The sequence below is a fragment of the Bos grunniens genome, chromosome 2, assembly GCF_055505025.1.
Source record: "Bos grunniens cultivar Pamir isolate PY7600 chromosome 2, Bosgru_T2T1.0, whole genome shotgun sequence".
NCBI lineage: Eukaryota > Metazoa > Chordata > Mammalia > Artiodactyla > Bovidae > Bos > Bos grunniens.
Window position 1 is genome coordinate 26,336,212 of NC_141166.1, and position 18,281 is coordinate 26,354,492.

The 18,281-nt window shown below is 46.9% G+C and overlaps 1 protein-coding gene across 4 annotated transcripts in view; it reads left to right on the top strand.

Moving 5' to 3' along the window:
* The first annotated feature begins 255 nt into the window (after positions 1–255).
* PAX3 (paired box 3) overlaps positions 256–18,281 on the top strand; it is a 101,704-nt gene continuing 83,678 nt past the window's right edge. Inside the window, exons 1-4 of one of the 4 annotated variants that reach the window (XM_086366296.1) lie at positions 256–730; positions 2,029–2,264; positions 3,594–3,723; positions 4,891–5,025. In XM_086366296.1, the coding sequence (XP_086222422.1) occupies positions 646–730; positions 2,029–2,264; positions 3,594–3,723; positions 4,891–5,025 (586 nt within the window). In that variant the 5' untranslated portion in view covers positions 256–645. The remainder of the gene's footprint in view (positions 731–2,028; positions 2,265–3,593; positions 3,724–4,890; positions 5,026–18,281) is intronic. The other 3 variants (XR_015151017.1, XM_086366321.1, XM_086366307.1) reach the window with 3 other exon arrangements.

Sequence of the window (18,281 nt, forward strand, 5' to 3'; positions counted from 1 at the left end):
GCATCGCCTCGGTACTGTCTCTCCGGGTTTCCGTGGGTCTACCCTTCTTTCCCCAGGTTAGAGGCGCAGCGCGGGTCCCTCTCTGGGCCGATCGAGGCTTGGGCACCGCCGGGGATGGGAAGAGAAAGTGGCCGCTGTCGCCCAATCAGCGCGTATCTCCGCCACCCGGGACGGTCTCCCCGTCGGCCAATCGCAGCTCAGGGCTCCTGACCAAGCTTTGGGTGAAAGAACTAATAAATGCTCCCGAGCCCAGATCCCCGCACTCGGTGTCACGACGGGAGGAGACTCAGGCCGGCCACGCTCCCGCCCCCACCCCCCCTCCCCGGCTCGTTGCCGAACTCCGAGACCCCTCCCCAGCGCTCCTAGCCGCGGGGCCGCCGGCCCAGACTCGCACCAAACTTTTCCGCCCTGGGCTCGGGATCCTGGACTCCGGGGCCTCCCTGCCCACCCCCTTCCCCCGGTTCCACCTCGAGCCTCTCTTTGGACTAAGAGCGAGCAGCTCCCCTTTCCCGGGTCCCTCCTTTCTCTCCAGCCTTTTTGGGGAGGGACTCTCCACGCTCGGGGGAGTTGCCTGGGGTCACCAGCGCCTGTCTCATCTATTTCGCCTTCACCTGGATATAATTTCCAAGCGAAGCTGCCCCCAGGATGACCACACTGGCCGGAGCTGTGCCCAGGATGATGCGGCCGGGCCCGGGACAGAACTACCCGCGCAGCGGGTTCCCGCTGGAAGGTAAGAAAGGGCCTCAGCGCCGCCCAGATCGTGGATCCGCGGCCAGGCTGCTCCACCCAGCCGGGGTCTCCACGGGCTCCTTCGGCGCGTCCAGGAGCGCATTCCCGGGGTACCCCCATATCAGGAGGGAACAGTTGGGCGAGGTCCCCTCTCGAGTTTCTCTGGGTAAACGAAGCGTCCTTTTTCTCTGTAACTCCTGCCGGAGCTTGGTGGCCAGGCCTGCTCCTGGGCGGGTATGCTTTCCCCTGTTGTTTTGGAAATGCCTTGGTGGGGCAGGAATCAACCGGCTTTTGAGCACCAGCAAGCAACTTCTCAGCACTTTGTGCCCCCGAAGGCATCTCAAAACTACCCCGGCTGTTCCTGTATTCGCTAAACTCTTGTTAATTCTGGAAGGATTTTCTTAGGGGGTGCGAAGTTGTGGTGGCGCATACCCGTGCAGAATCGTGCTGGGGAATTTTTAGTATTTATTGATTCCTTAATTAGGGCCCCATTTATCTCCAGCTTCATCTGGAAGTTTCCACAATCCATTTGGGGGACTGTCTTTCAGTTAGAGTGAAGGTTCTGGACTCCAGGGAGGCAGGAGACCTTGCAAATCATTTTTCGGACTTTCTAGACAGTTTGCGAGGTTCGGTCGCCCCAGCCGGGTTGCTGACCCTGCCGGTGCCTGGGCTTGGCCCTCAGTCTGAAATAGGATGTATTATTAATAATAATCAGAGCACCAGCGGAGGCGAGGGGCCTGTGAGCAGACTGGACTGTTGTCTCTGGCCCGAGGTGTAACAGGTGACTCACGATGACACCTGCGGCTTGCTTTCAGTACCCTCTTTGACCTTTGGCTGCAGTACTCCTAGCCCAAAACCCAAAGGGTTGTCAACTCCTCCAAGTTTCTTAGAAAGAAAGGCCCCCCAGTTAGACAGGGTGTAATGCCAGCCGCAGAAGGCCTCTCTCTGCAGGGAGGCTGTTCTTTCACCAGCCTCTAGGTCTCCCCACCCCACCCCCTGCCCCTGCAAATTGTCCCCTTTCTTGGGTCCAAAGGGAAGACAGGTTCACTATAGCGAGTTTATTTTGCCCTGGTTGCTCCTTTCACACAAGATTATGTGCCCTTGAATTGCTTAATAGTTTGAACAAGTGTGGTTAAAGAAGGGTCTCCGGTTGGGAGCCCGAATGGAGCAATTTCAGTGCTAAGGCTGTAACATACCGATTGGCCAGAAGAGTGTGAAGTTGGGGTTCATCTTTTGGGGGGCTCTCCTCTCTCCCCAAATGATCTTCCATTTGTCTCTCTTCTTGGCTTCTGTTCCCAGTGTCCACTCCCCTCGGCCAGGGCCGGGTCAACCAGCTTGGAGGTGTTTTTATCAACGGCAGGCCACTACCCAACCACATCCGCCACAAGATCGTGGAGATGGCCCACCATGGCATCCGGCCCTGCGTCATCTCCCGCCAGCTGCGTGTGTCCCATGGCTGCGTCTCTAAGATCCTATGCAGGTATCAGGAGACTGGCTCCATCCGCCCTGGTGCCATTGGTGGCAGCAAGCCCAAGGTGAGCTCGCAGGCCTGGCCCTGGGGGCCTCCTGTCTGAAGTTAGGGCAGAGTGGGCAGCAGGAAAGGACTGCCAGCTGGGACTTTCTGAGGTGTCTTTTTCCAAGTCTGGGAAGGTGTGTGTATGTGTGTGCGTGTTGGGGAGGGTGGTGGTGGTGAAGAGAAGGGTCTACGGTGCTGTTTGAGCTGGTACTCCTTGATAAATGCTAAGGAAAAACTCTAGCCTTTTTGCAAAGGAGATAAAGCCTTTGTTTTGTATGCCTCAGAATCCTGAAATTCTCATCAAATTGTTTTAATAGGCAGACACCCAAAGCGTCCAAGCTGTACGTGCTCACCTGTTGCTGGTTTCTTCTCCAAGTATCTCCCCAGCTCCCAGCGACTACATTGCCCATTCCAAATGTAATCCAAGGAGCCACTTTGGGTTTTTGAATGGTTTCACTTCCAACTCTTCTCACCTATTGCCTCCAGTCCAAATTGTCTTCAAGGAATCAAAAGCTAGGGTGATTTGCTTTCTTTGTAATGAGCCGATGACTTGGCTTTTAAAAGGCAGTTTGGTGCTATCCTCAAATTATTTTGGTTCTCCTTACAAAAGGAAAGAGAATCACACTGGCTATGGCTGAATGGGAGGGGATTGCCTACAGCTGCCCTTTTTTCTGGATGTGGGGAAAATCCAATATAATTTTCTGGTTGCCACAGGGCAAAACCAAAAGGAGGGGTCTGGTAAACTGAAAATTTCCAGACAACTGCCTTTCCTCGCATGCCAGCCCGCTTTGCAACCTCTCTAAGAATCTCTGGAAACTCTTTTTCTTGGGGGGTGGGGTGGGGTGGAATAAAGAGCCTGTCTTTCTGATTAATCATATTTGCTACCACTCTGATTTTTAATGGACACTCAACTTTTGCGTTTCATTTTGCTCTTCACTTGAGCTAAAACCTTGAGTTCCTTTGAAAAGGCACAAGTTACAGATCTAACCTGATTTTTTCTGCTCCTCTTTCAAGTCTTACTTTTTTTAGTTTCGTTTTCGTGTTGATTCAGCATAAGGGGTTGCCTTTCTTTATTCCCACGGATCAGAAAGTACACCCCTTCCAAGAGGTCATACCTCTTATTTTATCCCAACTGTGAGAGCTGATCTGGGGAGGAGAGGGTTGGGATGGTTTTCTCTCTGCCCTTTTCTAAAGTACACTGCTCAGAGAGTTGGGGTCCTTTTGCTAACCAGGGGAAACTTGCCACGGGGCGCAAGAAGGAGCATCCCGCCAGGCCCGGAGGCGGTGAGGCCGCCACATCCGGCCCAGAGAACTGGGTACCAACGCCGGTCTGCCGGTTCTCTTAAAGCAGGTGACAACGCCTGACGTGGAGAAGAAAATAGAGGAATACAAAAGAGAGAACCCCGGCATGTTCAGCTGGGAAATTCGAGACAAATTACTCAAGGACGCGGTCTGTGATCGAAACACCGTACCCTCAGGTACCAGGCTCATCTGCGTCTTCCAAAGGCTAGGCGTCAGTCGCTATTACGCGGGCGGGCCATCTGAACCATAACCACCCCCAGTGATCGATCTGGATGATCGGGAGGCGGTCCCTCCAGGGGCTCTGAAATATTTACGAACTAGCCGTTTTATGGAGGTAGTGATCAGCTGCTTGTCCTGGGGTTGAGAGATCGCCGCTCAGGGCTCCCCAAAGAGGGTTTCTGTCGAAGGGGCAGGGCAGGAAACGCGAGGCGGAGGCCAAGCGCTTATTAATATTGATGTTCCCTTTTAAAGAGAAACAAATGTTTTGGTAACCCTAACCGAAGGGAGATGGGGCCGCGCCAGCCGAGGCTTCTCCGTGCGCGCACGGGAGGGAAGGCTTCGGCAATGGCCGGGAGATTATTTTACGGGAGAGTCCCAGGGACCATCCGGCGCCCCCGGCGGCCAGGGAGAGGCGAAGGAAGAATAGGGGCGAGAGCAGGGCAAGCGCGAGGGCGCACGGTTTGTTTTTAATTAGAAGGAAACTCCCTTTCCCCCCCTGCGAGAACGAGATATTTCAGAGGATGGATTTGTTTACCAGACTGGAATCTGGAAAAAATAAACGGGGAAGAGTGCATTTTCTTTTGATTTTTACAATAGGAAACGATTCTGCAGTTGAAATTTAAACCTTTTATGGTCGCAAAAGAAAAGAAAAAAGTCGAATTGCAGGGGATGGGGCCGCTCTCCTTCTTCCTGCCATACCGCGAACCGCGGGGCGCAAGGCCTTCAGCTTGGGGTGGGGGTGTGCCGGGTGGGCTGGCGGGAGAATTCTCTGAGACTGGAGATCTAGAGACCCGTCTGTGGAGTCAGGAGGGAGGCTTCCTACCGGGGAGAGAGGACCGGTACGGCTGTTCCCGGCCCCTAACCCGGAGGTGTGAGCTCCAGGCTGCGGTCTCCGAGATCCTAGAAGACGATCATACAATGGGGGTGGGGTGGGGGCAGGTTGAGTGGGAGGGTGAGGCGGGGTGTAGAAGGACAAGGATGCCCAAAGATGCAGGAGGGGGCAGAAGCAAACTGTGCAGGGCAGGCCTTCTTCACCCCCACTCCGATTAGGGGCTGGGGAGCCCCTTCCAGCACGATCCTGCAAATCTCAGTCGTTTGCGCCCCCTTCTTCCTTCCGCCCCCAGTGAGTTCCATCAGCCGCATCCTGAGGAGTAAATTCGGGAAAGGCGAAGAGGAGGAGGCCGACCTAGAGAGGAAGGAGGCCGAGGAGAGTGAGAAGAAAGCGAAACACAGCATCGACGGCATCCTGAGCGAGCGAGGTAAGCGGCGGCGCGCTGAGCGGCGCCCTGCGGGCCAGCGCCTCTCGGACTCCGCGCTCTGACCTTGGAGGCTTACGGGCTGCGCCTCCCCGGCTCATGTCACGGTCCCTCCTCACTCGTATCCACTGCACCCGGGTAAGAGCATTGAAGAGAAAGACCCGAGATGCACTTTCATTGAATACAAAAATCTTTTCTCTCTTTCTCTTTTCTGTTTTATAAATCTTTGTTCCGCACCACTCACAGTCCCTCGGAATCTAGAACTACAAATTGCGGTCTGGCTGAGGGGCTACCCTCTTGCCCGCAGGCTTGCAAGACTGAATCTGAGCAGTTTGGGGCCTGGGGGGCAGTCTTTGAGCCTCCCGAGGTTAAAGGAACATTTTGTGCCCTTAGGAAAGGCCCAGAGTCTCCAAAGAGCTTCCTTGGTTGAGGGGGTGGGTAGGCGGGGGAGAGGAAGAGAGACTCAAAACTCTTGAAGGCAGTAGGTTCTCAAAGTTGCGTCACACTGATTGCCTTATAAATGTATATGTGTACGTCGGTGGTTTTTCCTTTGTTTTAAATTGGTTTTCAAGTGCGGTAGGGTTTGAACTGTGTGTGTCTGGGAAGAAAAACAATCCTAAGATCTTGGTTACAAGCGAGGGGCTCTGGGTTCTCGGGTTCGCAATGTGGGCGCACTTTCTCTTCCCAGGGGTGTCTTCTCCTTGGCAAATCTGTCAGCCTCAAGAGAAAAACCTCCCCTGTGGAGCCTTACATGTAGCCTTGGGGTTTTCTTCAGAGCCGCACGGAAAAAGTCAACCCCGTGGGAGTTGAACTGGGAAGGGATCCTGGCACAAGGAGAGTCTCCGAAGTTCTGCCTCTCAGCACTTTTGGCCTGGGGGATGGTTGCACCTCTTCCAAGGCCCAAAGGGTCAGGAGTTGCCCGGTGTCCCCACCCATGCATGGCCTTCCCTTGCTGGGGGCTGAGACTTCTGAGGCTGAGTGGACTTTTGAGTTGACCTAGAAGGGCAGGCGGCTCTCCAGGTGGGCTTGGAGCGGTCAACCACTTCGACTTACTGGATCTGAGCCCTCCGCCAGTGGTGTCCCAGGTAGGACTGTGGTTCGGGAAACTGGTCGCTTTTTTTACTTTCATTGCTCAACTCCAGCGCAGACCACTGGCCCTCCGGAGCCGACAGCTTTACAAATCAATACGAAATCTGTACACAACCTCGAAGAGACACATACTTAGATGTTACAAATCCAAACCACAGTTTGTAGGGCTAAACCGATGCCTAGGTGCTCTGGCACACACAGGCAATCAAGACATAAAAACCCAAGGCAGGTTGAGTGAAGAAGACACATACCCTGTGGGTTCCCTCCTTTGAAGCAGGGGTCTCACATAGACTCAGTGTAAGCCCTTCTTTTTGAAGGGGTGCCTTTCTGCCCTGGTCTCTGAGAGGATGCCTGGCTTTTAGTCCTGGTCTAGATGCTGTATTGGAGGTGCTGGGGAGGGAAGAAGGTGAGAAGCCAGCCAACCCCAAACCCAATGGGCCCCTGTAGGCACTGAACCCAGAGGGAGGCTTGGGAAGGAGGGTGGAGGTGGCCAGGCTTTGCTACTTGTTGCTGGAGGCGCCTGCGCCGCAGCTCCATCGCTCCCTCGCCGCACCGGCAACCGAGGGCCCAGGAGACAAAACGCCCCAAATGAGCTGGTCAAACATTTGTACAACTTTTCCAGCTTTTACAAAGAAGGCCTTCTCTACACAATCTACACTTGGAGATGAACTTGGGAGACAAAGCCTGGAGAGTCCATTGAAACTCACACTTTAGCTCGGCCCAGACAAAGCTCCCGCTCGCAGCAGCTTGATGTGAACAAAGGAAGGCAACCTTTTTATAATTCAAGGAGAAAAGAAGAGAAAACAGCCCCACAAAGGGCTGAGAATAGACATTATGGGCTTGCAATGAGGGATGAATTATTCAATGAGCCCCAAGAGCTGCTGTGCCAGGAAGTTTTATGGACTCTCCAGCCGTGGAAAAAGTGGCCATTTCACCTACAAAATGTTTCTAGTCTTTCGGGCTGTCTAGCTGGGGCTGCTGCCATTCAAGGGCAATTGCTACCATTTTTAAAAGCAGAGTATTCTCCCCAGCGGGGCTGAACCGTTGAAAACACACACATACACACAACTCGGAGGCTGAAGTTTAATTTAATTTGGGGTTGTCAAGCAAGAGGCAGCGTCAGTCTCTTCAGCGCCTCTAGCTCCTTTTCCAGATGAGCCCTGGAGGGCAAGAGGGCCCAGAGAAAGGACAGAGTGGAGTGGAGTTGGAAGGGAAGTTTAGAAATCTCAAAAAAAGAGAAAAGATTCCCGGTCGTTTGGGCAGCAAAAGTCCCAGGCTTCCCGGCTTGGAAAATAGAATGAATGTTGATAAAGGGGTCTGAGCTCCCAGGCGGGCCTAAGGAAGGCCGTTTGGGCGTCCTGAGCAGGGCGGCGCGCGCTTTCTGAAGGTTCCAGATTCCTTTTCGGCCTGCCGGCTGTTGCTGACTGGCTCTTCTCGGGTGCATCTTTCTACTTGTCAGAGACTAGGACATAGGGTGAGAGGCACCCTGAAAGAGGTCAGAACAGCTCTCGTTTTTCTCCCCAGGGTCGCGTTCTAGATGGCCCCATTCACTTTCCCAACTTTGCCTTGTGCCTCGCCCCATCCAAGACGACCGTGGCTGACCGACCCGGTGCGCGCAGGCCCGTGCGCCCTGGCACGCAACAGACTGCGCACCCCTCCTTGGATCTACACCTCCAGCTGTTTTGCCAGTGTGGAAGGAGAGGGTTGGGCGGCCAGGAATCCCCCACCCTTCCCAGGACCTTCTTCACTCCCCTTCCTTCCCCTCCCCACTCGGCACCGAGAGCCGACCGGGCGCAGCCGGAGAAACCCAGCCCCGGTCGCGGCAACGGGGGGCTATGGGCACGGCCCGCGCCGCGGCCACTCAATGGGCGCCTCTGTTCCTCCCCCGGCGCGGCGGAGCGGGCCCGCGGGCGCCGCCACAATGGGCACGGCCCCCACTCTTGCGCCCTGAGCCAAAGCGCCGCGCCGCGCCGCCCCCTCCCCTGCGCTCTGGCCGGCTCGAAGCTTAGCTCGCCGGGCTGCAGCCGACTCAATTGCCTCCTTTATGTCCTTCTCACTTTCATCTAGACACAGCCCGCCTCCCCCTCCTTCTTCTCCTCTTTTTTCCCCCTTCCTTGCCTGAGGCTCACATTAGTGAAATTTCTGCAACCTCCCCCTATTTTTTTTTTCCCCTCTTATTTTAAAGAAAGCCCTTAACACAAAAGCGGTGACTAATCAATAGAAACTGCTCCTTCATCAGCTCCTCCCCCCAGCCTTCTCCTCCTCCTCCACCAGCGGCAGGGTGACGCTTTTCCTGTTTGTGAGTTTTGGGAAACATTTTTGCTTTGTGCCGTAATGGAATTAGAGGACAGATGAGGACTGTAAATGGACACGCGACTGCAAGACTCTCGCTTAAATATTTAGATGCAAAGTTACAATTACTGACTTGTTGCAGCAGCTTTGAAGTGGCAGCTCGGGGGTGCAGGGGGAAAGAGGCCAGATTGCCAAATTGATGTTTTGATTGGGGCTGGAGATACACTTTCATAGGACCCTAACCCTTTTTAAGAATCACCAGCTAGCGTGGGAGGTTTGCAACAATTTCAAAGTTTGAGCCAAGAGACCCAAGCATAGTCGGTTGGAGCTTACCCTTCTTTTATATCGATCCCTTTCAATTTGACATTTATGAAAAGCACTGTTTTTTTGTTTTTTTGGATTTGAGAAAGTAAAAGTGACAAAAGCTTTGCTCAAGTTTGCAAACTTGTGAGCTTTTCTAAAAGTAACGAAGACGACGTCATCTTTTCAGCCGGGCATACGATAAAACAATTAAACACGTACTGACATTTTAAAGGTTCTGGAACGATTTCGTTTCCTGTGGGATCACGAACATTTTATCATTAACGGGAGCACTACTGAAATCGAGGGGAACTGAAGGCAGTTTCGTGTCTCTCCCCCTCTATACCACCCCACCAGTTAGCAGGGAAGGACTTTTTGGCGCGAGGCAAAGGGCGGGGGTCAGGCGGGGGCGGGGCGGGGGGAGGGGGAAAATCTTTCCCACAGATTAAAATCATGAGCTATAAGATCTTAGGTTTGTGGCATCGGAACCTTTATTAAAGTGGACAGCCCGGTCTCCATTTGTCAGAATCACGAATTTGACCCCAATGTCGTCTCTTGTCTTTGGGGGGTAAATTTCATGTTTTCTGCAGCGCTTAAAATACTCAACAAAGAAATATCACCCATTTAAAAATCTATGGGAAATACCAGAACTTGAGTTAAATTGAAACAGCACGCTGTGTTCTTTTCGAAGAGGTAACGGTAACGATTTTCCCGTTGGACCGATTTGAAAGGAAGCAACCAAGATCAGATTGTAGCTTTCTTTTTCGCTGGTTGGTTTTGTCTGGTTGACTGCTGTCGGCTTACTTTATAGCCTTATTGAAAACATGCAGATTTTCTAATTAATGCTTGAAATTGTATGTTTATTTTGAAGTTTGATTTGCTGGGTGATAGCACCGGAACGGGGACGTTGGGGCTTCAAGTGCGTAATAATTACTGAAGGGTCATTTAGGAGTCCCCAGGGCTGTGCAATAAAACCCATCCGCGCGGCGAGGTGGAACCAGCAAGTGCGCCTGGGTTCAAGGGGTGGAATATGCGGAAATTCATCAGGTGAATAGCAGTGTTGCCGCCGAACTCAGGTTCAACTTTAACGAGTATTTTGTATTTTGAGAACAACAACAAAAATCCTTCGTAACCACGAGGTTAAATGTTAACGTACATAGATAGTCAATAAATGTTAAAAGCCTCAACAACAGCAACAAACACACGGTGAGACTTTCGCCAGGCTTGGGGGCAAAGGAGGTTCTGTTTGGTGGGGTCCCACCCCAGGTAATTTATTTATGCGGGTAAATAAAGATTAAAGAACCATTAAGAATGTACATATATAACTAACAAGACAGTAAAAGGCAATTAAGCAGTCAGTTTAATGCCTTATCTCACTGGCTGCTCTGGGGTTGTTTTACAACAAGGAATTAAAATCTGAAAAGGAAGTTTTCAGCAGCTCTGGCCAAATATTGATTAAGTAGCTGTTTGTTGATACCATTGTTACGCATTAAAAGGCCAGGATCGCGGCCTCTCAGTGGCCATCTTCCATTGTGAAGGATTCTTAACCACTGGGATCAAAGCGGGATCATTTCAACTTATCTGTCTTGGAAAATCCCCCTTTTCCTCTGAAACCTCTAAGGAGGATTGACCGAATTCTCTTTAAGAAATAGGAACCGAAACCAGTTACATGTCCTAGGTTTGTAGAGAAGAGATTCATGGGGTGTTTTTAATTATCCTATGGTGATTTCTTGTTTAAAACTTAAGCTAAGATGGTGAATTTATCATCAAATAGATTTTCCTTGGCCTGGAGGTGGTGGGAGGCATGGAAGCTAAGATCCCAGTGTCCACTAAATTTCTAAATATGGAAGTTTTACTGAAGTTGCTTTCCAAGCTGGAATGATGCAAAGGCAAGATGTCAGAGTTTTATGTAAAACTAGGTGGGGAATAATTAAATACACAGGAAACTGAGAGTTAGATTAACTGCATTTCCCTACATATGTTTCCACAATTTTTCTGTTTATGGATGGTTAGATGAGTCCCATGTATATTTTTAAACCTCCTACAATGTAGGAGCAGATATGTGTGTGTTTGTGTGTGTAGTTTGTGCATCGTTAGAGTTTATTTATAAGTCGGTCACTATGAATTATGCTGGCAGTAAACTATACCCCGTTGCACACACACACAGAAAGGTTTATTTGTCCTGTGGATTACACTTTCTAGAGTCATCAGAATTTGAAGTAACAGTACAGCTTCCCAATTCATACTCAGCACTGCTGTTGAATGCTAGGAAAAATATTTCCCTGAATAATTTTATGACTTTTTTGGACTGTTGATTTTTCGATGAACTGCTAGACTTTTTTTTTTTTTTTTTTGGTTTAAGAATTCAATATATTTGGAAAGATTTTTCTTTTATTATGAGAGCTAAAATTCCTGCAAAGGCTCTTTTGGAAATACCATCTCTGTGCTCAATTTGCAAATTCCAACAAATCACTCTAACTGAGGTTGTGAAATTTATGCCAGATTCAGCTTTGAATATTCAACTGAGCATCATGAATCTGCCTGTGGGGGAGATTTTCTGAAGCCCTTTCTCTGTTCATTTCTCTGCTAAATAATTGTGCTTAGAGACTTATTTTTATTTCATTTGATTTTATTTTACTATGTCATTCACTCTTGAGCAAGATGAATCTTGACAGTCAGAATCATTAGTGAGTATTTTCTAACATTTTCTGTTATAATTCCCAATTAATTAATAATCTATCTGTGCTCAAATGTCCTTTGAAATAGTCCCAATCATTGGGCATTGGGACAACTGCCTGAAATAGATTAAGCTGGAAATGTGAGTCAGTGCAGATTGATTATGACTGCCTTGTCCTGGATCCAGATGCAATGCTAGAGAATTCTTTGCTACATTTTTCACGTATATGTGTATTTCATGTTTCACATACATGTGGAGTGAAAGTGACTGTCCTGTCTTGGATATCAGGCTATGTGTTCATATACTGCCAGGGGGACACAGAGTCATACTCTGAGTGGAGCCTGACCTCAGTACCAAGGCAGAATTACTGACTTTGACAGTGGGCTTATGTTAATTATATCTCAATAAGGTTAGAAAAAATATTTTATGTTATTGTTGAAATAGAAAAGTGCTGGCTGCCTTAGCTGGAGAATTGTGATTGAAGAAAGTGAAAGGGAATTTCAGAAGTTGCTATTCTCTTGGAAGATGCACACCAAAGTGGCGACAGAGGACCATTCTCTACTCTGCTGGGAAAGGTTTCCTCACCCCATTCGTCCCAGTCTTGCGTGGAAAGTGGCACAGTTCAGCTTTCAGCTTTATGTTGTGGTATTGGGCCAAATGCTGAACTCCAGTAGTGTTGAACTTTTGCGGGAATGGGGTTGTCTCTTTTCTAAGACAGCATCCTCTCAGATTGTCTGTGATGGAATTATGCCCTCAACTGAACAGAATATACTTTCCAGTTTGTATCTGGAACATGCAGTTATCAAAATGCCCGTTAGGATTATAAAACCTTTATTTAAGACAGATGAGTTAGAAGTTTCACCATTGTCAAAGGGAATTATGAAAACCATGGAAAATAGTTGTTGAAGACAGTTGAGTAATAAAAGGCTTTATGAATTTTTATTGTCAAAGTCAGTTTTTCTTCCTTCCTGATAAAGACCAAGGAGACTGACATAATTTCTGCCACGGCAATGGCCACTTCACTTTAAAGAAGTAATTGCATCTTAATAAAGGATAATGGTGTAAAATTTAGAATTTGATTTGGTGTACATTTGTCCTAGAAAAAAACTCCTGAGGAAGAGTTTTACCTTAGATGTTGTATATAACAAAGTTCATAACATTTAAATTTTAGCTGCAGGATTTTAAGTTAAAAAAGAAAAAAACCCCAAACAACAAAGAACCCCTTCTCTCTGATGAAGCAACTCGGTCAAAGTAGGTAGTCTGAGTTTTTACTGCTGTGGCTGGGAAACGAGTCTTCCTCCGTAAAACAAATTGGAACTCATGACAGGCAATAGCAAACCAGCCGTGTTTGTCTCCTTCAACTCACTTAGTGATTTCTTGATTCTTATGTACTTTTATTTGGCCAGCTTTACTGTATCTACAATAGTATATTAATATAAACTTTTGATTTTGGGAACCAATTTCCCACTCATTCTGGATCTGATTCCATTAGATCTGTTTTAAAATAGCTGATCAAAATGCTTTGTGACAAGAGTGGGAGACTCTTCTTGGCCGACTAACATAGGTTTGGGGGAAAGGAAATACCACTGACTTTCAGCCTTAAAAATTTTCAGGATCATATTGGAATTCAAATAGTACAGCTAAGGAGGCTTAAGTGGAAATTTAAAAAGATTTTATAATCAGATGGTAGGCATATTTCTGGAAACAACTGCAGAATTCAGTGTGCTTGGCCTTATGTCATTAGATAGAAACAATAAGTATGTTAGGATAGAATAGCTAAGAAAGGAAAGTTAATGGCTTTGTGTAAGTTACCTTACAACATGGAATTTTTTTTTGTATACTTTCACAGTCAACGCTTACATGGTCATGTACAAATTTACATTTTTAACAGAAAGCCTGGCTTATGATTTTTACAAGTACACAGATAAAGGAGAAGTACAGCCACCATACTTATATCTTTTTTTTTTTTTGGCAAGCCCTAATATAAGCATTAATTTACCCAGTCAACAGGCACTTAGGCATTGTCTGGGGGTATTAGCATAGTTTTTGTTTCTTTTATAGGGTTTATCTTTTTTTGAAAAAAAAATCTTATTTTTAAACAATTATAGACCCATAGAGTCTATTTTCAAACACATATTAAAAAATTCTTCCAGTATTCAAATATATTATCATGATTAAGAAAATCTTGGCCACAGGGTGTGTGTCTCCCAATTACCATGGTTGAGCTTAACCTGAACTAAAGAAAATTAATTGGTCCAATTCATTTTATTATATAAAAAAGCAACAGGTTCCTTCTTTCTGAATCCCCACTTGGCTGGTTTCCTAACTGAGGTTCACTAATACAATTGAGTGTTTCTTGTCTGACTTAAACATACCCCAAAGTCCTTTATCATGTCTTTGCTTGCCTTTAAGAGCATAGCACCCAAGGTAAAAGTAGTCTGTCTTACATCACTAATTTTGCTCTAAAATTGAGACCAAGCACATTTTGGGTGTGATCCCTTGAACTTCAGTTTTGACAGCTGGTAAGATGGGGGCATATTATACTGTACCAATTTCCCAGAGTGATATGAGAATGAAACGAGAAGGTGCAAGTTATACCTAGCTCATAGGAAAACTCAAAATGTTGTAGGGGAAAAAAAACTCTGAACTTGCAGAAAGTGACTAGTCTGCTGGCAGATGGGCTCTGCCCAAGGGCAGATAAAAGCTTAATTCAGGCTTAGGAGCAACAATGAAGACCAGTACACATACATGCACACACTCACGCACACCACAAAATCCACTTTCACTGAGTCAGAAAAAATTGAGTTTATAAGAAACTCTTTAATAGAAAAGTCTGTATTGATTTAATAGATATGAAAAATAACAAAATTCAAAAACCATTTGCTGGGATGTCAAAGATATTTCTTAATTACTTTTTTCTATTTCTCTCTTAGACTAACTTGGTTGGTGAAAACTCTTCCAAATCAAACTTTGTTTTCTTTGTGTATTTGCACAAGTCTTCCCTCACTCCCCCCAGTAATCTGACAAATAAATTGCATTTTGAAAATGGATCTCGTCTATACGTTCTTACTCCTGAAATCCTGGCACAATCCTTTGTTTGTGTTTGTATAATTCCTCATCGTGTCCCTTCTTCAGCCTGCTTCCTTGTTCTAAAATGTCTTTATGGCTCTGCATGTGAGATGGTGTGCATTCTTAAAGCTTTCTGCATGATTCTTAATCTCTCTCCTTTAAAATTTGAGTTCAGAAATATTAAGGAAATTTTCCAAAATAGCATTTGTTAAGCTAGGGGGTGGCGATACATTTCAGTGACCTCGCTATTCAGTTGTACTCTGTCTAGTCCCCAAAGCTGGGGACTTCTGTGTGACTGAGGTGCTATGTGAGGGTGAAAAGAAAGTAGCCTGGTTTGTAAGACTGGGATGAGGGGCGCGGCTGGAGAGCTCCTGCCCCATGGTTCCCCCGCTGGAGCAGCTTGCCAATGCAGCCACTGGAGAGAAGGAAGGTTGTTTTCTTATCCTCGCATGCACTGGGCTGACCTGTCTCTGAAATAGGTCAGGCTGGGGCACCGCCAGTTTATGCAGCTGTCACGGCTTAGGCGTCTCAGCAGGCAGCCCGGCTCCTTGGCCAGTCGGCCCCCAGTGAACTGATAAAAAATTCGCTGGCGAGCCCTGGGCCTTCCTTCTGGACCGTGCTGGCCCCCTGAAGGCTTTTAGAGGCAAGAGGACTCCAGGATTATGGGGGCCAATGCTCAGCCTCAAAAGGGAAGCGATCTTTTATTCCAAGGATTGCCCTCTTGTCCATCTGAACACTCAAGTGAAATATATGCTTTGTCAGATGGCATTTTAATTTTTAATTGTTTATTTTTTGGTTGCATCACGTGGCATGTGGAATCTTTGTTCCCCGACCAGGAATCGAACCTCTGCCCCCTGCATCGGGAGCATGAAATCTTAACCACTGGATTACTAGGGAAGTCCCCAGATTTTTAAATCACATTTATTTTTGACTGGGTAAACCCTTCACTCTGTACATAATTCAAAAGATAGAAATGGGTGTACAGGGACAAGTTTCCTCTCACCCAAGTCACTCAGTAACTTGATTGTCTTTCTAGAGAGCCTGTATAAACAAGCAATTGTATTTCTTTCTCTCTTAAAAATATTCTCTCCTTTGTTTGCACAAATGGTAGCCCACTGTAGAAACTTTTCTGCACTTTGCTTTTTTTTTCCCCCCACCTTCGAATATATCTCTGCCATCACTCCACATCAGAGGCTGAGGGTTTCCTCAGCCTGTTTGTATAGCTGCATAGTATTCCATCCTGTTGGCAAATGATTTATTTACCAGCATTTAGAGTGTTTCCAATTCCACAGCACCATTTGGCACATGTGTGAGTTTATTTGTAAAATAATTCCTCCATGGTAGGGAAAAAGGGAACGATATTAGTGATCTTGATAGCTTTAGTGGAATTTGGGTTCTGTGTTGAGAACAAATGGTGAAGGAAGGTTTAGTCAACATGGAGCGTGTGCAGGTTTGCCTGTGGCCCCTTGTACGAGACGCTTGCTTCTACCACTGTATGTAGGTAGGAACATAGGTTTTGAAATTTCTGCTTGGAAATTCCTCCAGTATTTTGGTATTTCTCCAAATGGAACATTCTCTAAATCCAAGGAAAGGTTTTTGCCTTGACTTATTGGTGCCTCTTTTTATTCTATTTTTATCTACTGTTTATTTCACTTTGCCTCCATCGAAACTAGTACACATATGTTAAGCACTTATTTTTCTTTCTTTACTGGAAAAATTATTGGTAGTTTTCAGAACAATTCAAAGACAACTTATTCTGATTATTTAGTTACAAGAGAAATTGTTGACTCTCAGGGTTACCAAATTAGGTTTGAACTGGTAAGACAGCAGGTTATGAATAATAAAGCAGTCTTCTATTTCTCGTTTTTGAAAAAGTGCTGGCCTGATTCTCTAGGGTTTTCTTGAGTTTGGTAAAGGCTAGTTTTTAATTTTATGAACTTTTAAGGGGGTATGTATCCATTCCCTTCTAGGTACAAAAGACTTTTTATATTTTTGCACATACCTTGCCTCCCTCAAATCATTTCAGCCCATTTTCCCTTAAATTTGATGCTCAGGAATTCAGTTGTTGATGCTGCTGAGTACCTGGCTTACCTAAGCTGGAAGTTCGAATCTGCAGAATGAGCCAGAAAGAACTGTGCTCCAACTACATGAGAAAAACAACCCTCTCCAAAGCCCTCTGAGAAAGCTGGAGATGTGAATGCCAATAAATATTTTAAGGTCAATATTTCAAGTCATTCCTTCTTAGGACTGGGCCTTTCAGAAACAGGAGAACAAATTAAATGTTCAGAATTTATTTTTGAAAATCAAAATCTTGATTCGGTTTTTTAAAATAACAGAAACAAACACAGGTCTTCTTTCTTGACTGTTCCTACAGCCAGCCCCACAGCATGTAGCAGTGTTCTACTAGACAGGAGGCAGGAAAGTGGGTTTTCCTAACGCTAGAGCTTTTATTTGTGCTTGGATAGAAACGGCTATCTGGATGCCTTGGTTCTCTTCCTGCTTCCCCTCCAACTGGCTTATGGAACTCCAAAGGAGTCAGTTGGGGATGTAAACAGGCCTGGCATTTAGAGCATCTGCAAAGAGCTGAGAAGAATCAAAAGCAGCTTTTTTCCCCTCTCCCAGCTCTGTGCATAATTTGGATTGAATCAGACCCATAATTTGTGACATCTGATTACTACCTGCAAAAGTATGCAGCCCTCCATGTAGGAAGGAGGATCTTAGGAGGGTTAATCCCAATGAGGAAAATTGTTGACCTGTTTGTCAGCTTGCTGTGACGCTCTCAACAGAAATTTAGACCATATAAAATCAGTGGTTTTCGGGTCCATGTCAGCAGAGTAACCATACTTCAGATTCTCCACATATCCTCACGTTGTTCTGATCACAGTGGTGAAGAAGGTAGCAGGCTGAGGTTTCTCTGGGGAATTGGCTTAATATTAGGGAGCAGGGGTTTCATTTGGAGAGCTGCCCCCTCTGAATTTTAGATTTATAACTTTTAAGGAGACCCATGAATTCATCTGGAGAAACGCATCAACTTTCCATTGCAAGAATCCCAAGTGACTGGGATCTCAGTGCCAGGAATTATTGGATATATTTTGATAACGTTTAGAACTTACTACAGCCTCTCATACTATTTCTAAAGGGTAATGATAGCCCATGTCAGGAGGTTGAGCAGATAAATGGGGATCTCTCCCAGTGCATCCTGGAAACTTGCAGTCCTGGCTACACAGTGCATCCGGGTCTCCTCACAGTGCATCCGGGGAACCTGCCGTTCTCGCTACACAGTGCATCTGGGTCTCCTCACAGTGCATTTGGGTCTCCTCGATGCATCTGGGGAACCTGTAAGATTCCAGGGCTGAATAGGATTTGGGAAACTAACCAGGATGGAAACTTTCCAGGTAGTAGATTTGCCCTAACTTTTATTCCTACAGGACACATCTGGGGCTCGTGTGCACGCAACACGTATTTATCAGGGGCCTGTAGAAAAGCAAATTGTATAGTCTTTTACTAGAAGCCAATGTCTGCTTGTGGTGACTGGCTAGTCCTGCCAAGCCCGGAAATCTCGCTGAAGTTTTGTGTAAAAGAAGAAAGGAAATGAAGGACTGCGGACTTAGCATCGGATCAGAAACTGGCTGATGAAGAACCTCGTGAAGAACCTGGTTGGCTAAGAGTGCAGGGGTGAGGCGGGATGCCTGGTTCGGGGAATTTCTCCCATTCTACAGGGAATCAGTTCCCGGTAGAGGGCCTGGATGGTAACTCAAGCCCTGGCTTATTTTGGATTTAGCTCCTGGGCTTTTGTCTGAATTTTTTGAGCCTTAATCTCTGCCTTCATCCT